Source organism: Oncorhynchus masou, chromosome 24 (assembly GCF_036934945.1).
Source record: "Oncorhynchus masou masou isolate Uvic2021 chromosome 24, UVic_Omas_1.1, whole genome shotgun sequence".
Taxonomy (NCBI): Eukaryota; Metazoa; Chordata; class Actinopteri; order Salmoniformes; family Salmonidae; genus Oncorhynchus; species Oncorhynchus masou.
Genome location: NC_088235.1, coordinates 52,336,835 through 52,364,691, shown reverse-complemented (window position 1 = coordinate 52,364,691; position 27,857 = coordinate 52,336,835). Strand labels below are relative to the sequence as shown.

Here is a 27,857-nt window from a genome sequence, read left to right as displayed (position 1 = left end):
ATTACTCTGTACGGTTCTGACTTAGAATTCGTGGACAACTACAAATACCTAGGTGTCTGGTTAGACTGTAAACTCTCCTTCCAGACTCACATTAAGCATCTCCAATCCAAAATTAAATCTAGAATTGGCTTCCTATTTCACAACAAAGCATCCTTCACTCATGCTGCCAAACATACCCTCATAAAACTGACTATCCTGCCGATCCTTGACTTCGGCGATGTCATTTACAAAATAGCCTCCAACACTCTACTCAGCAAATTGGATGTAGTCTGTCACAGTGCCATCCGTTTTGTCACCAAAGCCCCATATACTACCCACCACTGCGACCTGAATGGCCCTCGCTTCATATACGTCACCAAACCCACTGGCTCCAGGTACTCAATAAGTCTTGATAGGTAAAGCCCTGCCTTATCTCAGCTCACTTGTCACCATAGCAGCACCCACCCGTAGCACGCGTTCCAGCAGGTATATTTCACTGGTCACCCCCATAGTCAACTCCTCCTTTGTTTGCCTTTCCTTCCAGTTCTCTACTACCAATGACTTAAATGAATTGCAAAAATCACTGCAGCTGGAGACTTATATATCCCTCACTAACTTTAAGCATCAGCTGTCAGAGCAGCTTACCGATCATTGCACCTGTACATAGCCTATCTATAAATAGCCAACGCAACTACCTCATCCTCATGTTGTTGTTTTTTATCTTCTCCTTTGCACCCCATTATCTCTACTTGTACATTCATCTTCTGCACATCTATCACTCCAGTGTTTAATTGCTGAATTGTACTTATTTCGCCACTATGGCCTATTTATTGCCTTACCTCCCTAATCTTATTACATTTGCACACACTGTATATAGACTTTTCTATTGTGTTACTGAATGTACGTTTGTTTACCCCATGTGTAACTTTGTGTTGTTTGTGTCGCACTGCTTTGCTCTATCTTGGCCAAGTTGCAGGTCACAGTTGTATATGTGAACTTGTTCCCAACTGGCTTACCTGGTTAAATAAAGGTTATATAAAAATAATAATAAAATGGTATCAAGAATATGAACAACCTTTCTTCGCATCCTGAGCTACAGGCAGTTAAATTTGGGTATGTCATTTTAGGCGAAAGTTGAAAAAAGGGGCGGATCCTCAAGAGGTTTTAATAAAGGTGTATGTCAATGTATGCTCAATACAAAAGTATAATCAACTCATCGAGGCTCTGTCACAAAATGGAAGATGCAATTACTTAGAAGAGAAAGGAATGAATTTGCCTGCCGCCAATCAAAAACCATGCACGGATTAAAATGAGTAGTATTAATCGTAAAATGTATCAGTTCCACTTAAGTTTGAGAGGTTTGACAACTATTGACAACATAATATTCAAGTTAGTTGGGAACAGATTTTTGATTTCCCAATACCGTCGGGTAAAAAAAAACACTTGATGCATCAATCCATTATTTTCAAATTAAACTATTATATAAAATGTTCTGCACAAAAAGAATGCTCAATATATGGGGCATTGAACAATCAGCCCTGTGCAGACTCGAAGCAACAGAATCAATAGATCATCCCTTTTGGTACTGTCATTTCACTTTTGGAGTCAGGTCCAGGAGTGGTTGTTGAGTCATAATGTTTGTGTTCAGATGGACCTACAACCAGTACTGTTAGATCTGAAAAACCATGATCAAGCAATAGGAAATATGATTATACTCTTCGATGTAGTATTTAGTTTTAGGGAAATCTCAGTAGCAATGGTACAAATAGAGAGGTTAAAGACCCTTGTGAGACATCACAGTAAAATAGAAATATCCTTTGTAAAAGGAAATAGTAAAATGGTAATATACTGGGGAAGACGGGCTAGTTTGTGGACATCTGAGCGATGGAATTAAGATTAGAGGTATTGGTTGATTTGATGATGCACTTGGATTTCAGTATATGTAGGAGGAGGCTATACAGGGGTATGTTGTCAGGACCCGGTTTCGAACCTGGGTCTCCGGAGTGAGAAACAGTCACTTAACCAACTGAGCCACGAATAGTCAGCAGAACCCAGAAGATGAGGCAGACACAGCAGTACTTAAGACGGTGTATTTAATAAAGAAAAATCCTAAAATACAAAAAATGGCAAATCCAAAAGGTGGTAGGAAAAACACAAAAAGACCTCAAAAGAAACTAACCAAAAAATAAACAAAAAACAGAATACCACAAGAACTTCACCCGGAATCGACAAGAGCACACAGAACACTAGGGCAGGGTGCTAACATACAAACACAGAGCACAGAACTGAGGGAAACAAAGGGTTTAAATACAATCAGGGGAAACGAGACACAGGTGCAAACAATAATGGGGATCAAGGGAAAAACACAGGGACAAAAAGCACAATGGGGACATCTACTGACAAAAACCCGGAACAACCCTGGCCAAATCCTGACAGAATCCCCCCTAGGAACGGCTCCTGACGTTCCTACCAGCTCTCTCAGGGTGGAGGACCCTGAACTGACGAATGAGGTCAGGGTCCAGGATGTCTTTGGCAGGAACCCAGGAGCGCTCCTCAGGACCGTAGCCTTCCCAGTCCACCAGATACTGCCAGGACCGCTGCACCCGGCGGGAATCCAGTATCCGGTGGACGGTATAAGCCGGCTGGCCTCCAATGACACGAGGCGGAGGGGGAAGTCTGTCTGCCGGGACAAGGGGAGAAAAACAACAGGTTTTAACAATGACACATGAAATGTGGGATTAATCTTAAGGGATCTGGGTAAGTGTAGGCGATAAGAAACTGGGTTAACTCTCCTGGCAACCTTGAAGGGACCGATGTATTTTTGGGACAGCTTGCGAGACTCCACCCGTAGAGGTAAGTCTCTTGTGGAAAGCCAGACTCTCTGGCCGGGGCGCAGGGTAGGCCCGGGACGGCGACGTCTGTTGGCTTGTTGTTGATACCTCTGTGAGGAACGCATCAGATTAAGACGGGTCTTCCTCCACATAAGCCGACAGCGTCTGACGAACCTCAAGGCTGAAGGCACTCTGACTTCTGCCTCCTGGTCCGGGAACAATGGAGGAGCATAGCCAAACTGACACTCGTGCGGGGACATACCAGTGGAGGAGGAGCGCAAGGTGTTGTGCGCGTATTCGGCCCAAACAATAAAGGATGACCATGTGGACGGGTTGTCACGAGTCATACATCGGAGGGTGGTTTCCAGCTCTTGATTCATCCTCTCTGTTTGGCCGTTGGACTCCGGATGGTACCCTGAAGATAGACTGGCAGAAGCCCCCATGAGTTGGCAGAAGGCCTTCCAAACCTTGAGGCGAACTGGGGACCTCTGTCAGAAACCACATCTTGAGGAATGCCGAAGACTCGGAACACATGATTAATTACCAACTCAGCCGTTTCCTTGGCAGAAGGTAACTTAGTCAGAGGGACGAACCTGGCCGCCTTTGAAAACCTGTCGATTATGACTAGGATAGTAGTATTGCCATGGGATGGAGGAAGTCCAGTAATAAAGTCCAATGAGATATGGGACCAGGGTCTGTGGGGAACAGGTAAAGGGTGAAGGAGTCCTTGAGGGCGGAGGTGAGAAGATTTGCCCTGGCAGCACACGGGGCAGGCATTGACGAAAGTGGCAACGTCTTCTCTTATGGTAGGCCACCAGAACTTACGCTGGATGAACTCCAAGGTGCGACCTACGCCCGGATGACAGGTGAGGCGAGAGGAGTGCCCCCACAGAAGGACCTGAGTCCTCACTGCCTTGGGGACAAACAACCGATTGGCAGGGCCTCCTTTAGGGTCCGGTTCGCTAGCTTGAGCACGTCTCACGGTATCCTCAACTTGCCACGAGATCGGAGCCACAATCTTAGCAGCAGGAAGGACAGGCATGTCCGTGTCATCTCGAATGGCAGGAGCGTAGACTCGGGACAGGGCATCCGGTTTGAGATTCTTCGACCCGGGCCGATAGGTGAGGATAAACTGGAATCGATTGAAGAAAAGAGACCATCTAGCTTGTCTAGAGTTCAATCGCTTCGCCTGCTGGATATACTCCAGATTTTTGTGGTCCGTAAGCACTTGAAACGGGTGAGAAGCCCCCTCGAGCCAGTGTCTCCATTCCTTCAATGCCATCTTAACCGCTAGGAGTTCACGATCCCCCACATCGTAGTTCCTCTCAGTCGGGGTAAGCCGGTGTGAGAAGAAAGCGCACGGATGAAGCTTCTTGTCTTCACCCCTCTGAGACAGGACAGCTCCAACACCAACCTCTGATGCGTCTACCTCCACCACAAATGGTTCATCCGTAGTCGGTAGTATCAGGATGGGAGCAGAGAGGACGCGCTGCTTGAGTCCTTGGAAGGCCGTCTCAGCTTCTCTTCCCCACACAAACCTTGCATTGCCACCTTTGGTTAAAGCTGAGAGAGGAGCTGCCACCAAACTGAAGTTCTTGATGAACTTGCGGTAAAAGTTTGTGAAGCCCAGGAAACGCTGAACATCCTTAACGGATTTGGGGGTGGGCCAATCCGCTACCGCCCCTACCTTCCTAGGGTCCATTTGGACTCGACCGGGTTCCACTACAAATCCCAGGAATTGTACTCGGGATGAATGGAATTCACATTTTTCCGGCTTAACGTACAGATGGCTGTCCAGGAGGCGTTTGAGTACTTGTCTGACATGCTTAGTGTGTTCTTGAAGGGAGCTCGAAAAGATGAGGATGTCATCCAAGTAAACGAACACAAATATGTTAAGCATATCCCTAAGCACATCGTTTATGAGCGCTTGGAACACCGCTGGGGCGTTGGTCAGGCCGAAGGGCATCACCAAGTATTCATAGTGACCAGTAGGCGTGTTGAAAGCGGTCTTCCACTCGTCACCAGGTCTGATCCGCACAAGATGGTATGCGTTCCGCAGGTCAAGCTTAGTGAAAACAACTGCTTCCTGGAGCAGCTCGAAGGCTGTGGCCATAAGGGGTAGCGGGTAACGGTTACGGACGGTTATGTCATTGAGTCCCCGGTAGTTGATGCAAGGACGTAATCCACCATCTTTCTTGGCCACAAAGAAAAACCCTGCTCCCGCCGGGGAGGTTGATGGACGCATGAGGCCTGCTTCCAGAGAGTCCTTGATGTAGGTATCCATAGCAGCTCGTTCGGGTGGAGATAGGGAAAAGATCCGACCCCTGGGGGGCAAGTGCCCGGAAACAGGTCGATGGGGCAATCGTAAGATCTATGGGGTGGTAGCATGGTGGCCCTCTGTTTGCTAAACACCAGTTTGAGGTCATGGTAACACTCGGGAACTCGGGTCAGGTCGATGGATTCTAAAGACTCGGGAGTAGAACTCGGGAATTCTGGAAAATACAAGTAGCTTGGCACGTAGGACCCCACTGCTTGATAGTGCCCACAGACCAGTCGATGTGAGGGTTATGGCTGTGAAGCCAGGGGTATCCAAGGACGAGAGGGAACTCGGAACAGGAGATCAAATGAAAGTTCATCAATTCCTGGTGTTGTGAAACTGAAAGTCTCAAGGAGGTAGTGACATGAGTGACAAGTCCAGATCCCAAAGGGCTTCCATCCAATGTAGTAACCCTCATGGGGTCACTTAGAGGTTCAGAGGGAACGCCATTCTCCTTCGCCCAGACACCATCCATGAAGTTACCTGCGGCTCCAGAGTCTACCAAGGCTTGAAGGTGAAGCTTGTGGTTGTCCCAGGAGAGGGTGACTGGAATGAGCAGATGGGAGTTGGACGGATGGGAGGAGGTTATGTTTCCCGTTACAGTTCCCCCCGGTCTGTACGGGACAGAGCGTTTCCCTGGAGCCCGGGACACGTGGAACGGAAATGGCCCGGTTTGCCGCAATATAGACAGCGTCGCTCCCTCATCCGGCGGTCTCTCTCAGCCTGGGAGATGCGTCCAATCTGCATGGGTTCCGGTGGAGCCAGCGATGATAAAGGTGGGGACTCGGAGCTGGGACTGATAGGGGCTAGAGGTCTACGGTTGAGTTCTCTCTCTCTCTCAGACGCTGGTCAATGCGTGAGGCCAACTTGATCAGGGACTCGAGATTGTCCGGTGGTTCCCGAGTGGCCAGTTCATCTTGGATAGTGTCGGAAAGGCCTTTCAGAAAGCACACCGTGAGCGCCTCGTTGTTCCAGCCACTCGCTGCTGCCACCGTGCGGAACTGGATGGCATAGTCCGTCACGCTGCGCCAACCTTGATGGAGAGTCAGGAGCTGTTTGGCTGAGTCAGAACCACTGCTTGGGCCTTGAAACACTCGTTTGAATTCCTCAGCAAAGGCAGAGTAGCTGGCACAGCAGGAACTATGGGCATCCCACACAGCAGTAGCCCAGGCCAGGGCTTTTTCCGACAGCAGGGTAATGATATATGCGATCTTAGACCGGTCGGTGGGAAACGACGAAGGTTGCAGCTCAAAGGAGAGAGAACATTGAGTGAGAAAGCCTTTACAAGCACTTGGATCACCTGAGAACCGTTGGGGAGGTGGAAGACGAGGTTCAGCCAGGGGGTTAACTGCCATGGGTACGTGAACCTGAGGTACTGGGACGGGAACCGTTGCCGGGGTAAGTCGATCAGATATCTGCTTTATGGAAGTCAGCATCTCCGACAGAAGATGAGAATGTCTAGCCATTAAGGCCTCTTGCTGAACCAGGGCGGCTTCGTGGCGTTGGACAGTCTCCTGGTGGTGGGACAGCGTGGCAAAAAGGTCCTGGGAACTGGCTGCCTCTGGGTTCATTTTTGGCTCTGTGTTTCTGTCAGGACCCGGTTTCGAACCTGGGTCTCCGGAGTGAGAAACAGTCACTTAACCAACTGAGCCACGAATAGTCAGCAGAACCCAGAAGATGAGGCAGACACAGCAGTACTTAAGACGGTGTATTTAATAAAGAAAAATCCTAAAATACAAAAAATGGCAAATCCAAAAGGTGGTAGGAAAAACACAAAAAGACCTCAAAAGAAACTAACCAAAAAATAAACAAAAACAAAAAACAGAATACCACAAGAACTTCACCCGGAATCGACAAGAGCACACAGAACACTAGGGCAGGGTGCTAACATACAAACACAGAGCACAGAACTGAGGGAAACAAAGGGTTTAAATACAATCAGGGGAAACGAGACACAGGTGCAAACAATAATGGGGATCAAGGGAAAAACACAGGGACAAAAAGCACAATGGGGACATCTACTGACAAAAACCCGGAACAACCCTGGCCAAATCCTGACATATGTCATCAAGGCAAAGGGTGGCTACTTTGAAGAATCTCAAAAATAAAATATATTTTGACCTGTTTCAAACTTCTTTGGTTACTACATGATTCCATATGTGTTATTTAATTGTTTATATGTCTTCGCTATTATTCTACAATGTAGAAAATAGTCAAATACAGAAAAACCCTTGAATGAGTACGTGTCCAAACTTTTGACTGGTACTGTACGCATATTGAATTGTAATGTTTTTCATTTGGTCCTCCAACCAGGGGAGGGGGTGTTAGAAAAAAAAGAAGTGGATTAGAAATTATTTTCCTTTATAGAGTAATCTGTCTGGTAATATCATATCTGATCTATAATATATATAATTACAAAAAAATATTGGTCTGTTGTTTTTCTTATTAGTAATCTACATTATTAATTTCACTCCAACATTTGAGTCTAAACAAAAACCATGCTTACTGGGACCATAAATATAAGAGACTGCATCACTACCTGTGGACTGCAGCCAACACAGTGAGTTACATTGGACATTTATTTAATCATCCAGTTAGAGGGGAAGTGCAATTAAAAACATGATTTTCTTATTTTTTGTATAATATTTCCACACTATGAGGTTGAAATAACACTCTGAAAATGTGAAAATTATGATGCCCTTTTTGTGTCAGAGCTGTCCCTGGAATTTCAGCCTGTTCAGGTGGGATAACGTTTTTGGCCCAGATCATGACATCACAGTCTGATCTGATTATTCTGACCAATGACCAGTCATCTTTTATTTGTGTATCCTCCAATTTTGAAGGGGTAAACATGGTAGGCTTAAGAGTACGATCCTATCCACCAGTCAGGGCTGTTTATATAAATATATTTACATTTGTATCAACACCCACACGCTCAGACTGAGCATTTCAATGGCAAAAGGAGGCTCATGGTAATAAATTATCAATATAATTGTTATATAAACACACACAGTTATTTATTAGACTTACATTGATGATTTTAAAATATGTACTCTATTAAAAAGAATGCACGGGGGCTTTAAGCATGAATTTACTAATAATGAGAGTTTCTGGTTTTGTGAAATTAAAGCACAGTTAATCCACGGACAATTACTGTGTCGTCATGCCTTCTGACAAATGCTCTGACATCAATTATTATCATTATTGTATATATTTTTTCATTGAATTCATGATATGTCTATTGTACTTCAACAAAACTGTCAAAAGCAGCATAGTCATGTGACTTTTTAAAACAGAGGGAACAAAGTTCTCACAACCAGTATTGACCATTTTAATGCAGATTTTGTCATGTCTTGTTGTCTTGTTTCTAGAAATGGATGTAATGAGTCAAGCGATGGTTAACTTTTAATTGAGGGTAAATATTTTTTACATGCCTTGTTGTTTTCAACCCGGTGGAACAGCGTAGAGTTAATTCTGGCTGTTAAACCTAAAGGTTGATAATGATGTAATTTATGCTCAAGAGGCAGTTTGGAATGCTAATCCGCTCATGCTTTCAATCATAGCCTGCTCGCAATATCATAAAATATTTACTTTCTCAGGAACCCTATTCTGTGTGCTGGTGCAAAATCCTCAGCCTCTTGGAGAGGTACAAAGATAGACTCATATACCCTACAGTGCTCCTCTGCCATATTGGGAACCTGTCAGGGACATTTAAAATGCTCTGTGATTTTGTCAGATTTCAAATGTCTAACCTTTCCATCTTAGATACTTCACAGTACTAAATATAAGAGTTGCCCCCACAGTATCTTACAAGCATGCTGTTTTGATCTCCAAGGTTGTGATATATGCTTTGGTTAATAATTGATGTCAAGTATGATGTTTCTCTCAATCCTCCTTCATAAGGCTCAAAAAGGACATTCCTGAAAATGAGAGGGATCTCCTGAAAGATGAAATAGTTTACTTAGTGAATGACTGATGCACTGTGTGGGAGTTGTCTCTAACGGTAATTCAGCAAACCTCAGTGGTTTATTGGGCTGTCATGGCCTTTAGATTGCTCAGGATAGACTGGGATGACCTCATTAAAGATCTAACATATGGAGCTAGCAACCTGTGCACTGGACATTCAGCAAGAGTATTTGCAGGAGAAAAAACAAAAGTCACACTCTCCTTGTTTATATTATGTCTCGCATGACTAATTAGGCAGGCGAAAAAGTCTGAAAACCTCAATTTAGCCACAAGGAACCTTCTTACACTGGAGCTACACAAAACTCTGAGACTACAGTAAGCCGACTCAGGGCCAGGCTGGAATTACTTCTGCTCCAGAAGAAGCCCCCACTATAGTGGAGAGGAGAGGGAAAAAACAAAGCAACACAAGACCCGAGGCTGTTGACTTAAAGAATGGAACACATAGAGAGCAGCAGGGCTGGTGTATATCATACTCAGTTAAAAAATGGCAACTGTAATCTGTTACGTTACCAGCAAAAAATATTGTAATCAAATTACAGATACTTTTGAGTGTCACAGCATCATCGGACTGAGCTTGTTGTCATTGCAGGCAATCTCAACGCTGTGTGTTACAGGGAAGACATCCTCCTCCCTCATGTGGTGCCCTTCCTGCAGGCTTATCCTGACATGACCCTCCAGCATTACAACGCCACCAGCCATACTGCTCCTTCTGTGCGTGACTTCCGGCAAGACAGGAATGTCAGTGGTCTGCCATGGCCAGCGAAGAGCCCGGATCTCAATCCCATTGAGCGCGACTGGGACCTGTTGGATCGGAGGGTGAGGGCTAGGGCCATTCCCCTCAGAAATGTCCGGGAACTTGCAGGTGCCTTGGTGGAAGAGTGGGGTAACATCTCACAGCAAGAACTGGCACATCTGGTGCAGTCCATGAAGAGAAGATGCACTGCAGTACTTCCTGCAGCTGGTGACCACACCAGATACTGACTGTTACTTTTGAGTTTGATCCCCCCTTTGTTCAGGGACACATTATTCTATTTCCGTTAGTCACATGTCTGTGGAACCTGTTCAGTTTATGTCTCAGTTGTTGAATCTTGCTATGTTCATACAAATATTTACACTGAAAGTGTACTGAAAATAAATGCAGTTGACAGTGAGATTTTTTGCTGGATTTATATACAGTATATACACTACTGTTCAAAATATTGGTGTCACTTAGAATTGTCCTTGTTTTTGAATGAAAAGCAAATTTTTTGTCCATTAAAATAACATCAAACTGATCAGAAATACATTGTAGACATTGTTAATGTTGTAAATGAATATTGTTGCTGGAAACGGCAGATTTTTAATGGAATATCTACATAGGCGTACAGAGGACCATTATCAGAAATAATCACACCTGTGTTCCAATGGCACGTTGTGTTAGATAATCCAAGTTTATAATCTTAAAAGGCTAATTGATCATTAGAAAACTATTTTGCAATTATGTTTGCACAGCTGAAAACTGTGTTCTGTTTAAAGAAGCAATAAAACTGGCCTTCTTTAGACTAGTTGAGTATCTGGACATCAGCATTTGTGGATTCGATTACAGGCTCAAAATGGCCAGAAACAAAGAACTTTCTTTTGAAACTTGTCAGTCTATTCTTGTTCTGAAAAATGAAGGCTATTCCAAGTGAGAAATGTGAAATAAACTGAAGATCTCGTACAACGCTGTGTACTACTCCCTTTAGAGAACAGCGCAAACTGTTTGTAACAAGAATAGAAAGAGGAGTGGGAGGCCCCGGTGCAAAACTGAGCATGAGGACAAGTAAATTAGAGTGTCGAGTTTGAGAAACAGACGCCTCACAAGTCCTCAACTGGCAGCTTCATTAAATAGTACTCTCAAAACACCAGTCTCAATGTCACAAGTGAAGATGCGACTCCGGGATGCTGGCCTTCTAGGCAGAGTTCCTCGGTCCGGTGTCTGTTCTTTTGCCCATCTTAATATTTAATTTTTATTGGCCAATCTGAGATGTCTTTTTCTTTGCAACCCTGCCTAGAAGGCCTGCATAATTTTAATATCAAGGATGGTCACCCCTTGCATCCATAGCTCTGTCTATTAATCTGACAGTGGTTACATTTCTCCAGGCCCATCCTTCAGTTTTTTACCAAAACAGAGGCGGGGCAACAATTTTGTAATTGTTTTATCTATGGGTTTGCTCTTTACACAGCTGCATATTATCAAGATATAAAAGTGTTACCAACAATATTGTAAACAATAGGTCAAAATCAAACGCAGCATATGGCATTCATTTTTCACATGTAAATGGTACTTTTCAGTAGTGCTCAAAGCATGCCATTCCATGAGCGCAGCATTTAATTTTCAACTCAAATCAATGAGCCCAATCAGTCCTCCATGACAGCAAAATCATAATCACAGAGTAGGGCTGGCAAATAAGTCCTTAGTTTTGGGGTTATGCTCAGATAAATCAACTTGGCTAATCTATGCTTCCATATTTACAGGTCCAATTCTTGGAGATCAAGGGGTATAATATTTATCGGAATGACTGGAATTCTGCTAGACTCTGGTTTTTAATGTTAAGATATAATTTAATCGTGTTATTATATGTAGTTGGAAGCAATGGGTTAGAAGAAGCCTACATAACCCATAAAGTAAAATGTAACATCCATATATGGCAAGCTAAACTTTAACATTGATTTATCCTGCAATAGATGTCGTTCAATTGGCAACATTCATTTTTGTCTTCTTCTCATGTCTCTTAAGCGGAAAGTAATCTAAATGTAGCTGAATGTTAATCAAGTTACTGAGTTTGGGTAATCCAAAAGTTAAGTTAATGATTACAATTTTGGACAGGTAACTAGTTACTGTAATGGATTTCGTTCAGAAAGTAACCTACCCAACCCTGATCACACTACATCATAGTGAACTCCCACAGCTGTTTCTAATGGGACACTTAAGAGGGAGGGGAGAGACTGACTGTGTTCAACCCAGCGAGAAGTGGATAGAGGGAGGACAAAGAGATGAGAGGACACTGTCTAACCTGGTTGAAGGCAACAGATCAAACATGATGGCACTGTACTCGTGTCCACCACTTGTGCCAAAGGCCTCAGAGAATGTTGGTGTGATGCAAGAAAAAACGATCTATCTCTAAATAAGCTTCTCAGAAGTTCATATCATATCAAACATGAAAATGGCGCCGGAAGAAATGGCAGCGGTTTTACGGGCGCCCAACCAATTGTGCTATTATGTGTTTTTTCCGCATTATTTGTAACTTATGTTGTACATAATGTTTCTGCAACCGTATCTTACGGCAAAAAAGAGCTTCTAGATATCAGGACAGCGATCACTCACCGCGGATTAGACAAAGATTGTTTCTTCAACAAACAAGACGCACAAGACACTCTCCAATCACCCAGCAGGGCCGACATCCATGTTATTTGCAAGAGGAAGCAACACAGGTACAGAGGACAAAGAGCCGGATGCCTGGTCAGGATCCGAAAAAGGCGAGTGGGAAGGCTGCCGTAACCACCAACACTACTCGCCAACACTACTCGCCAACGTGCAATCATTGGACAATAAACTAGATGAGGTACGATCACGAATATCCTACCAACGGGACATCAAAAACTGTAATATCCTATGTTTCACGGAATCATGGCTGAATAACGACATGGATATTCAGCTAGCAGGATACACGCTGCACCGGCAGGATAGAACAGCACACTCTGGTAAGAAGGGGGGGGGGGGGTCTGTGCATATTTGTAAACAACAGCTGGTGCACGAAATCGAAGGAAGTCTCCAGATTTTGCTCGCCTGAAGTAGAGTATATTGTGATAAATTGCAGGCCACACTACTTGCCTAGAAAGTGTTCCGCTATACTTTTCGTGGCTGTTTATTTACCACCACAGAAAGATGCTGGCACTAAGACCGCACTCAGTCAGCTGTATAAGGAAATAAATAAATAGGAAACCACTCACCCAGAGGCGGCGCTCCTAGTGGCCGGAGACTTTAATGTAGGGAAACTTAAATCAGTTCTACCAAATTTCCATCAACATGTTATTAAATGTGCAACCAGAGGGGAAAAAATTCTAAATCACCTGTACTCCACAGACAGAGACGCGTACAAAGCTCTCCCTCAAATTTGGTAAATCCAACCACAACTCTATCCTCCTGATTCCTGCTTACAAGCAAAAATTAAAGCAGGAAGCACCAGTGACTCGGGCAGTAAAAAAGTGGTCAGATGAAGCAGATGCTAAACTACAGATCAAATCAAATCAAATGTATTTATATAGCCCTTTGTACATCTCAAAGTGCTGTACAGAAACCCAGCCTAAAACCCCAAACAGCAAGCAATGTAGGTGTAGAGGACTGTTTTGCTATCACGGACTGGAACATGTTCCGGGATTCTTCCGATGGCATTGAGGAAAACACCACATCAGTCACTGGCTTTATTAATAAGTGCATTGAGGACATTGTCCACTCAGTGACTGTACATACATACCCCATCCAGAAGCCATGGATTACAGGCAACATTCGCACTGAGCTAAAGGATAGAGCTGCCACTTTCAAGGTGCGGGACTCTAACCCAAAAGCTTACAAGAAATCCTGCTATGCCCTGCGACGAACCATCAAACAGGCAAAGCATCAATACAGGGCTAAGATTGAATCATACTGCACCGGCTCCGACACCGGCTCTAACGCTCGTCTTATGTTGCAGGGCTTGCAAACTATTAAAGACTACAAAGGGAAGCACAGCCACGAGCTGCCCAGTGACACGAGCCTACCAGACGAGCTAAATCACTTCTATGCTCGCTTCGAGGCAAACAACACTGAGGCATGCATGAGAGCATCAGCTGTTCCAGGCGACTGTGTGATCACGCTCTCCGTAGCTGACGTGAGTAAGACCTTTAAACAGGTCAACATACACAAGGCTGCGGGGCCAGACGGATTACCAGGACGTGTGCTCCGGGCATGTGCTGACCAACTGGCAGGTGTCTTCACTGACATTTCAACATGTCCCTGATTAAGTCTGCAATACCAACATGTTTCAAGCAGACCACCATAGTCCCTGTGCCCAATAACACAAAGGCAACCTGCTTAAATGACTACAGACCCGTAGCACTCACGTCTGTAGCCATGAAGTGCTTTGAAAGGTTGGTAATGGCTCACATCAACACCATTATACCAGAAACCCTAGACCCACTCCACCCAAACAGATCCACAGATGATGCAATCTCTATTGCACTCCACACTGCCCTTTCCCACCTGGACAAAAGGAACAAAAGGAGAATGCTGTTCATTGACTACAGCTCAGCGTTCAACACCATAGTACCCTCAAAGCTCATCACTAAGCTAAGGATCCTGGGACTAAACACCTCCCTCTGCAACTGGATCCTGAACTTCCTGATGGGCCGCCCCCAAATAGTGAGGGTAGGTAGCAACACATCTGCCACGCTGATCCTCAACACTGGAGATCTCCAGGGGTGCATACTCAGTCCTCTCCTTTACTCCCTGTTCACCCACGACTGCATGGTCAGGCACGACTCCAACACCATCATTAAGTTTGCAGGCGACACAACAGTGGTAAGTCTGATCACAGACAACGATGAGAGGAGGAAGTGAGAGACCTGGCCGGGTGGTGCCAGAATAACAACCTATCCCTGAACGTCACCAAGACCAAGGAGATTATTGTGGACTACAGGAAAAGGAGGACCGAGCATGCCCCCATTCTCATCGATCGGGCTGTAGTGGAGCATGTTGAGAGCTTCAAGTTCCTTGATGTCCACATCAAAGCCTATTCCCCCTCAGAAAACGAAAAGGATTTGGCATGGGTCCTGAGATCCTCAAAAGGTTCTACAGCTGCAACATCAATGGTTGCATCACTGCCTGGTATGGCAACTGCTCAGCCTCTGACCGCAAGGCACTACAGAGGGTAGTGCGTGCGGCCCAGTACATCACTGGGGCTAAGCTGCCTGCCATCCAGGACCTCTACACCAGGTGGTGTCAGAGGAAGGCCCTAAAAATGGTGAAAGACCCCAGCCACCCCAGTCATAGACTGTTCTCTCTCCTACTGCATGGCAAGCGGTACTGGAGTGCCAAGTCTAGGATGAAAAGGCTTCTCAACAGTTTTTACCCCCAAGCCATAAGACTCGCTGCTGCTACTCTGTGTTTATCATATACAGTGCCTTGTGAAAGTATTCGGCCCCCTTGAACTTTGCGACCTTTTGCCACATTTTAGGCTTCAAACATAAATATATAAAACTGTATTTTTTTGTGAAGAATCAACAACAAGTGGGACACAATCATGAAGTGGAACGACATTTATTGGATATTTCAAACTTTTTTAACAAATCAAAAACTGAAAAATTGGGCGTGCAAAATTATTCAGCCCCCTTAAGTTAATACTTTGTAGCGCCACCTTTTGCTGCGATTACAGCTGGAAGTCGCTTGGGGTATGTCTCTATCAGTTTTGCACATCGAGAGACTGACATTTTTTCCCATTCCTCCTTGCAAAACAGCTCGAGCTCAGTGAGGTTGGATGGAGAGCATTTGTGAACAGCAGTTTTCATTTCTTTCCACAGATTCTCGATTGGATTCAGGTCTGGACTTTTACTTGGCCATTCTAACACCTGGATATGTTTATTTTTGAACCATTCCATTGTAGATTTTGCTTTATGTTTTGGATCATTGTCTTGTTGGAAGACAAAACTCCGTCCCAGTCTCAGGTCTTTTGCAGACTCCATCAGGTTTTCTTCCAGAATGGTCCTGTATTTGGCTCCATCCATCTTCCCATCAATTTTAACCATCTTCCCTGTCCCTGCTGAAGAAAAGCAGGCCCAAACCATGATGCTGCCACCACCATGTTTGACAGTGGGTATGGTGTGTTCAGGGTGATGAGCTGTGTTGCTTTTACGCCAAACAAAACGTTTTGCATTGTTGCCAAAAAGTTCAATTTTGGTTTCATCTGACCAGAGCACCTTCTTCCACATGTTTGGTGTGTCTCCCAGGTGGCTTGTGGCAAACTTTAAACGACACTTTTTATGGATATCTTTAAGAAATGGCTTTCTTCTTGCCACTCTTCCATAAAGGCCAGATTTGTGCAATATACGACTGATTGTTGTCCTATGGACAGAGTCTCCCACCTGAGCTGTAGATCTCTGCAGTTCATCCAGAGTGATCATGGGCCTCTTGGCTGCATCTCTGATCAGTCTTCTCCTTGTATGAGCTGAAAGTGTAGAGGGACGGCCAGGTCTTGGTAGATTTGCAGTGGTCTGATACTCCTTCCATTTCAATATTATCGCTTGCACAGTGCTCGTTGGGATGTTTAAAGCTTGGGAAATCTTTTTGTATCCAAATCCGGCTTTAAACTTCTTCACAACAGTATCTCGGACCTGCCTGGTGTGTTCCTTGTTCTTCATGATGCTCTCTGCGCTTTTAACGGACCTCTGAGACTATCACAATGCAGGTGCATTTATACGGAGACTTGATTACACACAGGTGGATTGTATTTATCATCATTAGTCATTTAGGTCAACATTGGATCATTCAGAGATCCTCACTGAACTTCTGGAGAGAGTTTGCTGCACTGAAAGTAAAGGGGCTGAATCATTTTGCACGCCCAATTTTTCAGTTTTTGATTTGTTAAAAAAGTTTGAAATCTCCAATAAATGTCGTTCCACTTCATGATTGTGTCCCACTTGTTGTTGATTCTTCACAAAAAAATACAGTTTTATATCTTTATGTTTGAAGCCTGAAATGTGGCAAAAGGTCGCAAAGTTCAAGGGGGCCGAATACTTTCGCAAGGCACTGTATGCATAGTCACTTTAACTATACATTAATGTACATACTACCTCAATTGGGCCGACCAACCAGTGCTCCAGCACATTGGCTAACCGGGCTATCTGCATTGTGTACCACCCACCAACCCCTCTTTTACGCTACTGATACTCTCTGTTCATCATATATGCATAGTCACTTTAACCATATCTACATGTACATACTACCTCAATCAGCCTGACTAACCGGTGTCTGTATGCAGCCTCACTACTTTTATAGCCTCACTACTGTATATAGCCTGTCTTTTTAATGTTGTTTTATTTCTTTACCTACCTATTGTTCACCTAATACCTTTTTTGCACTATTGGTTAGAGCCTGGAAGTAAGCATTTCACTGTAAGGTCTGTTGTATTCAGCGCATGTGACAAATAAACTTTGATTTGATTTGATGTCATATTCTCTTTTAAATGTTATGTGTTGGGAAATTCATCCACCTCTCTATCGTCTATTGATCCTAAACAAGTTTGAGACTTATATGTCTGTACAAATCTCTTTATTACATTTACAATTCATATGTCTTTGAAAATATAATTTATCTGTTTTGTAATAGCAAAACCTTAGCTGCCACAGAACCTGAAAGGCTCGCATTACTTATCCTTTTTCTTCAGTGAAATAGACCAGAGGAGTTTTGACATCACTACATATGGCCTACAGTACTCCACAAGAGTCAAAACACTTAACCCGCTGCCTGTATTGCCTTGCACCATATCTCTCAGTAATGTATTTGAAGTCAGTATTTGAAAAGGCGATCGTCTCTTCAGCTGCCCCAGATGTGTTGCGGGTACTGATTGAAGTGGAAGTCTCAAGCGTCATTCACTAAAATGAGCTAGCTCAAAAACTCATTCAACACAACATTGATACAAGGACAGTGCCATGACTGGTTGAATGTCTTTCGTATTCAGTCTTCTGACAGAAAAGACGGGATTAAATATGTAATCATCTGTGGTTAAATCACAGGATTATCTTCCTATGGGAGGCATAGCTGTGAGTTTGGAGGTGATGCTGAGTCTGATCCATAGCCAGAGATCCTGCTGCAGTAAAGGTAGATGTTTGTTGGAGCAGAGGGGAGGAGGGGTGGACACTGTGCATGACTAATGCCCTGGCATTTCTTCCTTCATTGCAACATTTTCAACAATACTTTTTTTCGACTTGTAAGTCGCTTTGGACAAAAGCGTCTGCTAAATGGGATATATTTTTTTTTTTTTTTTTTTTTTCAATCTTCTCTCATTACTGCTACTCCGCAACGGGCTCGGGAGGCGAAGCTCGAGCCATTCCTCCGAAACATGATCTGCCAAACTACGCTTCTTAATTAACATTGCTCGTGTGACAAAATTGTACCATCCTTATTTACAGTCACTCATAAACAAGATAAGTTCCTAATACATTTTCTTCCAAGAAAATTGGTCTTTCCTCTGTCAGTACATTGGAGTTTAACTCTATTATTTGCTATAATTTTTGGAATTGTAACCAACTCTTTATGAATACCGTTGTCAATCCACCAGAAATGGTGAGTTTCAATGTGCATAACAGCAAAAAGCCCCCATTTGAACATTGGATGTGCGTCATAGCAGCCTGCTGGTAAAACCATTTGAATTTAAATATAATAGATTTGGTCAAATGGATGCTTTAATTGAGAGATTTAATGTCTTAATTTTTTATTGGTTTAACCCTACAAACCAATTATATAAACTTTCCCGTTTAACTGTGTCTGACTGGTTTGCCATTCCAGATGAAATGTTAAAAATAATTGTCACACAACTTGAAAAAAAGATTCTCCAGGAGTTGGTAGACTCATGAATAGATACTTAAACTGCGATATCACTAGAGAATGAATCACTGTAATTTTCCCGTAGATGGACAGGTTTTTCCCTCACCATGGTTTCAAGATCTTTTCTATTTACTACGCTTTCTATCAAAGTTAATAGATCGTTAGACTTTTCCGGGATATGTACACCAAGCACATCAACTTCACCATCCGCCGATTTAATTGGGAGACCACATAGCAATTTAAAGTTTGTACATTTTAGAGACCCAATCCTTAACATAATAAACTTATCATAGTTGGGTTTTAGTCCAGAGAAACTGGAGAAATTATCCTCCACCGGATTTTTAAAAAATCGCATTTCCTGCGATTCTACACAGTTTGACATGACTGATTATGCCTCTCTTCATGGGGAATTTTGAGGGATATATGGAGGGATATTTTGAAAGTATAAGTATAAGTGGGAGGTGGAATCACACCCAATTTCTGTTTGAAAATTGAGAAAGTGGAGGATATTAACTTTTTTTCATGCCCAAAGTCAACCGTGAAAGGTAATTTCCAGAGGGCTTTATTTTAAATAAATGATTGGGGGAGTGGGGCTTTCTCAAAATCTGCTATAAACATTATACCTGGTTTCCTTGTATTCTCATAGTTTCCAATTATTTCTAGTAGTTGTCTAATGTTGTCTCCAGTATATCTTCCCTTTAAGCATCCTGTCTGATCGTGATGAATAATATCCGGTAGGACCTTTTTATTTCTATGAGCAATACATTTTGCCAATATTTTTGTGTCGTAACATTGAAGGGTGAGGGGCTTCAAATTATTTTAAGACACTGGGTATTTGTACTGCCCTCCTGGCTCCTGCTTCAGTAGAAGAGAGATCACTCCCTCTTTTTTTGTGTCACAGATAGTTTAACATCATTTGTGTGTGAAACAGATATCACAAAACTCATCGTCAAGTGATGTTGGAAGAAAAAAGGATTTCTCCATCATTTGTAACTATTTTATGTAGTTGTAATTTTTTGGGAGGATGTTCTCCATCCAATTTGCGCAGCTTTTTTTAAATAAATAAAACCCAATCTTTCATAAATAAGTTCCTCAAACTCTTTTCTTTTGAGTATTCAGTGCTTCAGTAGTACATTTGTGACGCATTTCAGGAAACTAAGCCTGTGTCGCACGTCACTACTTCACAGGAGCGCCATTTGAATTTAAACTTTTTTTAAAGTCAAAATGCCTTCCGGAACATGTGAACAAACTTGTATGCCATCTGTAAATATGAATAAAATTGTTACATTAACGGCCTAGTTGGTTTAGCCATGGAAAAAGCCCGCAACCTTTCTGCTAGCCATTTTTGGCTGAGATAATGAGTGGGCTGGACATGTAGAGAGATGAGTTTGGATTGATCTGCCATGTAACACGTTTCTGTCCATAACATGAGCTGGTCAGTATGTGTAGGTAATACTTTCTAACGGAGCTTTTTTGAAAGATATTATGTAGTAGAACTGCATAAGGGTTGCTATCCACTTTCTGGACGACCGGGTTTTGAAATCAGTGGAATTGGAGTATGATAGCAAAGGAGATGGAGAAAATGCTGCCCTTTTATTGCAAATATGCAGACAGAGTCGAAAAGAGCACACACAGAAAGCTTTTGAATAAAACACCTGTCTCTGGATTTACAAATGCTCAACACCCATTTTTATTTATTTTATTTAACCTTTATTTAACCAGGAAGGCTAGTTGAGAACAGGTTCTCATTTGCAACTGCAACCTGGCTAAGATAAAGCAAAGTGTGACACGGACAACAAACAGAGTTACACATGGAGTAAACAATAAACAAGCCAATAACACAATAAACAAGTCAATGACACAGTAGAAAAAAATAAAGTCTATATACAGTGTGTGCAAAAGGCATGAGGAGGTAGGCAATAAATAGGCCATAGGAGTGAATAATTACAATTTTGCTGATTAACACTGGAGTGATAAATGAACAGATGATGATGTGCAAGTAGAGATACTGGTGTGCAAAAGAGCAGAAAAGTAAATAAAATAAAAACAGTATGGGGATGAGGTAGGTGGAATATGGCCGGTGTCAGTAAACGTTGGCAAAACAGTATAGTCAATCACCAACGCTATGGATAACATAAAAACAGCCTAACCAGCTCTTCTTGGGTGAATAAAATGATCCGACTGAGCTGTTCTCTCCTTTGTGTCTGGAAGTAGCTAGCAAGCTTGCCAAAATTAGTCAGTTAGCTTGGGTGCTTGACTGCTGTTGCTAGGTTAGAACACTTGGATCAACCATACACCAAACGCTCTGAGACCGAAACGCTCTGAATTTACGAATGGACAATCTGACAACGCTCTGCGTTTACGAACGCCTGGAAAACACTCTGGCACTGCAGATTAAATTTGCGAGCTCACCCGTAGTATAAACCAGCCTTTCATCTTGAAATCTTTAGTTGTTTAGTACATAGCCTCACATGTGAATCATTAAAGAGATGGGTGGGGCTAAAGCTTAAGAGTGTGTAAACGATGCAGAATGGGTGTGAACAAAGAAGAGCTCACCAGTAGGTACTAAAATATTCAAGGACCATTTTCAACTTGATCGACTTTCAAAGCATAATTACTTTCCCGTTGATACACCATTTTCTAACTATGAGTCTCTACTTTTATCCAATGTAAAAAAAATAAAAAATAAATGTTGATACATAAGACCGAATCGAGCCGGTCTGTCACATTTATCAACATCATTGATATGTAATGTTAGATTTTCTATTTCTGTTGCCGTTTTTTATTTTCCCGCTGCCGAACCCATTTTTGTTTTTAGGATGAAAACTGAATAGGAGTGGCCTCTAATGGCAGATTTAAAGGCTTCCAATATGGCTGAAACTGTATTGTGCAGAAAAAAATCTGTTGTGAAATACTTATTTTTTGTTAAGAAAGTACTGTCTGTCAATAACCCCTAGTCCAATATCCCTGTCCTCCTGTAAAGTCTGTCATAATTATCTTGAGGGATACAAGCTGTCATAATTATCTTGAGGGTACAAGTTGATGGTCTGTTGATGGTCAATATTTTTTTCACTTTTGGCCAGAGGGTGATAGTTGGTCGTATGATTGGCTTTACTGTCTATTTATGTATTCGGCGCATTCGTAAAGTATTCAGACCCTTTGTTTATTTCCACATTTCTAAAATTGATTCAAAAATAAATACATTCCCATCATCAATCTACACACAATACTCCATAATGACAAAGCAAAAACAGGTTTTTAGAAAGTTTTGCAAATTTGTACAACAAAAAAATATTCAGACCCTTTACTCAGTTCTTTGTTGAAGCACCTTTGGCAGCGATTACAGCCTTGGGTCTTCTTGGGTATTTGGGGAGTTTTTCCCATTCTTCTTTGCAGATCCTCTCAAGCTCTGTCAGGTTGGATGGGGAGCGACGCTGCACAGAAATTTTCAGGTCTCTCCGGAGATGTTCGATCGATCGGGTTCAAGTCTGGGCTCTGGCTGGGCCACTCAAAGACATTCAGCAACTTGTACCGAAGCCACTACTGCGTTGTCTTACCTGTGTGCTTAGGGTTGTTGTCCAGTTGGAAAGTGAACCGTCTGAGGTCCAGAGCACTCTGGAGCAGGTTTTTATCAAAGATCTCTCTGTACTTTTCTCCATTCATCTTTCCCTCGATCCTGACTGGTCTATCAGTCCCTGACACTGAAAAACATCCCCACAGCATGATGCTGCCGCCACCATGCTTCACCGTTGGGATGTTGCAAGATTTTCTCCAGATGTTATGCTTGGCATTCAGCCCAAAGAGTTTCATTAGACCTGGGTCCTTGTTTCTCATTTCCTTTAGGTGCCTTTTGGCAAATTCCAAGCGGGCTGTCATGTGCCTTTTACTGAGGAGTGGCTTCCGTCCGGCCACTCTTCCATAAAGGCCTTATTGGTGGAGTGCTGCAGAGATGGTTGTCCTTCTGGAAGGTTCTTCCATCTCCGCAGAGGAACTCTGGAGCTCTGTCAGAGTGACCCTCGGGTTCTTGGTCATCTTCCTGACCAAGGCCCTTCTCCCCCAATTGCTCAGTTTGGCCCAGGCGGCCAGCTCTAGGAAACATTTTGGTTGTTCCAAACTTCTTCCATTTAAGAATACTCGAGGCCAATGTTTTCTTGGGGCCTTCAATGCTGCAGAAGGTACCCTTCCCTGGATCTGTGCCTCGACACAATCCTGTCTCTGAGCTCTACGGACAATTCCTTCGACTTCATGGCTTGGTTTTTGCTCTGACGTGCACTGTCAATTGTGGGACCTTATATACTGTAGACAGGTGTGTGCCTTCCAAATCATATCCAATTAAAATAATTTACCACAGGTGGACTCCAATCAAGTTGTAGAAACATCTCAAAGATGATTAATGAAAACAGGATGCACCTGAGAACAATTTCAAGTATCATAGCAAAGGGTCTGAATACTAATATAAATAAGGTATTCTGTTTTTTATTTGCAAAAACTGTTTTGCTTTGCCATTATGGGGGATTGTGATTGATGGGGAAAAAAGTATATTTTATCCATTTTAGAATTAGGCTGTAACGTAACGAAATGTGAAAAAAGTCAAGGGGTCTGAATACTTTTAGTGCGCATTGTAAAACTGTGTTGTAGTCCCCTACCATTATAATTGATAGTAATTATTATTCTGTCCAGATATGTTTATGAGCCACATGTGTTTAAAATAAAGTAATATGTTCCATGCAATCCATCTTCCTTGATGATCTATTTTAACAGATTGCAATACGAGATCTATATTGTTTTTCAGCAGGATCATAATACACATATGTAAGAGTCAGCATGGGTTTGAATCCTACTGCTCTTTGAGGCAGCAGGTAGCCTAGTAGTTAGAGAGTTGGACGAGTAACCGAATGTTTGCTTTTTCGATTACCTTAGCCGACAAGGTGAAAAATATGTGTATGTGCTCTTGAGCAAGGCACTTAACCCTAATTTGCTCCAGGGGCGCTGTACTATTAGGGCTGACCATGCAAAAAAACACACTGCATCTATCCGGTGTATGTGACAATAAAACATCTTTATTTATTTTATGGATCCTAGAGCACATAAGTTAAGATGTGTCCCTTAGAGAGAGTACATAGTGCCACTTACAGCACAAAACCAGGTTAGTAGCAGTAAGTTAGTAGCAGTAAGCATTTCTAACCCTTTTGCCTCAGTTGTACTATATAAATGAAGGATTTTTGTTTATTATTCCTGAATATCTTAATTCCTTTCACATGACATGGATAGTGTGCGTAATGCTGTAAGCATTTCCTCTAAAAGGATAGCTACCATTGACAAAGGTATCGGGCAGTGGAACATTTTGTCAAGCAGAAATTATTTTAAGTTATAGCTTGAAATTCCTCCCATAAATCAAATCAAATTTTATTTGTCACATACACATGGTTAGCAGATGTTAATGCAAGTGTAGCGAAATGCTTGTGCTTCTAATTCCGACAATGCAGTAATAACCAACGAGTAATCTAAGCTAACAATTCCAAAACTACTACCTTTTACACACAAGTGTAAAGGGATAAAGAATATGTGCATAGAGATATATGAATGAGTGATGGTACAGAACGGCATAGGCAAGATGCAGTTGATGGTATCGAGTACAGTATATACATATGAGATGGGTAATGTAGGGTATGTAAACAAAGTGGCATAGTTTAAAGTGGCTAGTGATACATGTATTACATAAAGATGCAGTAGATGATATAGAGTACAGTATATACATATACATGTGAGATGAGTAATGTAGGGTTTGTGAACATTATATTAAGTAGCATTGTTTAAAGTGGCTAGTGATATATTTTTACATCAATTTCCAACAATTTCCAATATTAAAGTGGCTGGAGTTGAGTCAGTGTGTTGGCAGCAGCTACTCAATGTTAGTGGTGGCTGTTTAATAACAGTCTGATGGGCTTGAGATAGAAGCTGTTTTTCAGACTCTCGGTCCCTGCTTTGATGCACCTGTACTGACCTCGCCTTCTGGATGATAGCGGGGTGAACAGGCAGTGGCTCGGGTGGTTGTCGTCCTTGATGATCTTTATGGCCTTCCTGTGACATTGGGTGGTGTATGTGTCCTGGAGGGCAGGTATTTTTCCCCCAGTGAAGTGTTGTGCAGACCTCACTACCCTCTGGAGAGCCTTACGGTTATGAGTGGAGCAGTTGCCATACCAGGCGGTGATACAGCCCGACAGGATGCTCTCGATTGTGTATCTGTGGAAGGTTATGAGTGCTTTTGGTGACAAGCCAAATTTCTTCAGCCTCCTGAGGTTGAAGAGGCGCTGCTGCGCCTTCTTCACAACGCTGTCTGTGTGGGTGGACCAATTCAGGTTGTCCGTGATGTGTACGCCGAGGAACTTAAAACTTACCACCCTCTCCACTACTGTCCCGTCGATGTGGATAGGGGGAGCTCCCTCTGCTGTTTCCTGAAGTCCTCAATCATCTCCTTTGTGTTGTTGACGTTGAGTGTGAGGTTATTTTCCTGACACCACACTCCGAGGGCCCTCGCCTCCTCCCTGTAGGCTGTCTCGTCGTTGTTGGTAATCAAGCCTACCACTGTAGTGTCGTCCGCAAACTTGATGATTGAGTTGGAGGCGTGCATGGCCACGCAGTCGTGGGTGAACAGGGAGTACAGGAGAGGGCTCAGAACGCACCCTTGTGGGGCCCCAGTGTTGAGGATCAGCGGGGTGGAAATGTTGTTACCTACCCTCACCACCTGTCAGGAAGTCCAGTACCCAGTTGCACAGGGCGGGGTCGAGACCCAGGGTCTCGAGCTTGATAACGAGTTTGGAGGGTACTATGCTGAGCTGTAGTCGAAGAACAGCATTCTCACATAGGTATTCCTCTTGTCCAGATGGGTTAGGGAAGTGTGGTTGTGATTGCATCGTCTCTGGACCTATTTTGGCGGTAGGCAAATTGGAGTGGGTCTAGGGTGTCAGGTAGGGTGGAGGTGATGTGGTTCCTTGAGTAATTTTCTCTGGCCCCCTCACAGTTAGGGGGAGTGATGAGTTCTACAGCAGAGTCTCGCACCTCAATCACTGGTTGAAAACTGTTTTCTGCCCCTCCCAAAAGATAGTAGATAATTTGCCCTCTTTCTGGGACTCACCCACAAACAGGACCAAGCCTGACCTGCTGAGGAGTGACGGACTCCATCCTAGCTGGTTGGGTGCTCTCATCTTATCTACCAACATAGACAGGGCTCTAAATTCCTCTAGCTCCACAATGAAATAGGGTGCAGGTCAGGCAGCAGGCTGTTAGCCAGCCACCCTGCCAGCATAGTGGAGTCTGCCACCCTATAGTCACAATTGTGGGATGCATACATGCACACGCACCCACCCACACATCTCTAAACCTCTCCCCTTCCGCTCGTACACTCATCTACACACACACTTACACCCAAGCATTCAACCTCAAGCTCATGCACATGACAGTATCCGACAGACCTTCACACAGTTGTTCCACACTCAAGCTTCACTGAGATTCCAAGAACACAGGATAAGATGTTACTATCCTTTATGCAAGCACTTCCAAGAGTTCATGAACAGTGAGCCTGGTGAAATTTGGGGAGCGCATCGTCAGTAGTGTACCTTTGGTTCCTAGGGTGTTTCGGCCTTTCACACTATACACCCTCCCAAAAGGCGGCCGGCGACAGGGTGATCAATCCTACGCTTGCGTCCCATTCCCAATTAGTCATAGGAGTTGCCTTGTTGTTGATAGCCAACATCCCATGGGTCTATGCATGGCAGGGGCGTCCTCCTCCCTGAGTCAAGCATGGTTGACCGCATACCTCCTGGCCCTCTCACTTTGGGGCCCAGCTGGGGTCTTTCCTCGTCATCCAGAGCCACTGACTGCTGCCTTCTGCTGCCTCCGATACAGCTTTGATTGCCGAACGCTGGCTATGGCCCTTAATTCCCAGGTCTCTAAGCAGTCTGGTTGTAGATGTTGCCACAAAACCTCTGCAGCCCACCTCCACTGGTCGGACTTCTGTGTTCCAGCCATGATGCCGTGCTTCGGCAGCTAGATCGGCATAGAGCAGATGTTTTCGCTCATAAGCCTCATCTACTGAGTCCTCCCAGGGTACTGTGAGCTCAATGATGAAGACCTTCTTGAGCGAACGGGACCAGAACACCATGTCAGGTCTTAGGGTGGTGGTTGCAATCTCCGGAGGGAACACAAGTTGTCGGCCAATGTCAGCTAGCATTTTCCAGTCGCGGGCCAAGTGCAGCTGGTCTCGCTATAATGGTGTAGAGCCGCTCTTCGGTGGTTTAGCCCCTTCGCGGACAAAGGTCGTCCGTAAGGTGTGTGATGCTGCTGGGGGTTGGTAGGGAGTTGGTGGCAGCTCGCTTGTCCTCCAGGGCGGACGCAAGGTTTTTAAGGACTTGGTTGTGACGCCAAGTGTAGCGTCCTTGGGTGAGGCTTGTTTTACACCCTGTGAGAATGTGCCTGAGTTTGGCTGGCATTGAACAGAGGGCATAGTCCGAATCTTCACCATACCATTGGTGAAGATTAACTGGTGTTGGAAGGACGTCATATATGTTGCTCTGATGGAAAAGCTCAACCGCCTCGCTTCCATGGCCCACAGATCCTTCCAGCTGATCTTCCTCTTCTCCACACTGTCCCATTGAGTCCACTGTCCCTGTTTGGCAAGAGAGACTGCCTTGGCCCACCTTGCAGCCTCCTCCTGATGGCGTACTTCGTGCACTACCATCTTCCGCCGCTCTGGTGCAGTGGCCTTACTCCAAGCAGCATGGCTAGTTAGCCCAAGGCCTCCTCTCCCTTGCTGAACATGACCCACAATGTCAGCATGTCTGAGGGCTGCTGTTGCCTCCTGGACTGCTTTTCCTGGCCTCCATTTGCGCCCAGTTGCCAAGGTCAGCGCGTTGTTGCTCACCACTGGGTCTCGAGATTCATTCAGTGTCATCTGGAGCCTGGTTTTTGCACACTTGAATTCCTCTGTTAGACTGGTGAGGGGCAGCTTGAGGACACCATCTCCATAGAGGCCTATGGTGGTAAGGCATCGTGGAACTCCGAGCCACTTCTTTAAGTAGCCTGTGACTCCTCTTTCCATCCTCTCCACTATTGAGATTGGAATCTCATACACCGCTTGGGGCCACAACACCCGGGGTAGGAGACCAAA

General features: G+C 43.9%; 1 protein-coding gene across 1 annotated transcript in view; it reads right to left on the bottom strand.

Moving 5' to 3' along the window:
- Positions 1-26,921, bottom strand: part of LOC135511399 (VPS10 domain-containing receptor SorCS1-like) — a 132,064-nt gene extending 105,143 nt beyond the window's left edge. The window contains exon 1 of the mRNA XM_064932923.1: positions 26,688-26,921. Coding sequence (XP_064788995.1) covers positions 26,688-26,921 — 234 coding nt within the window. The remainder of the gene's footprint in view (positions 1-26,687) is intronic.
- Between the last annotated feature and the right edge of the window lie 936 nt (positions 26,922-27,857).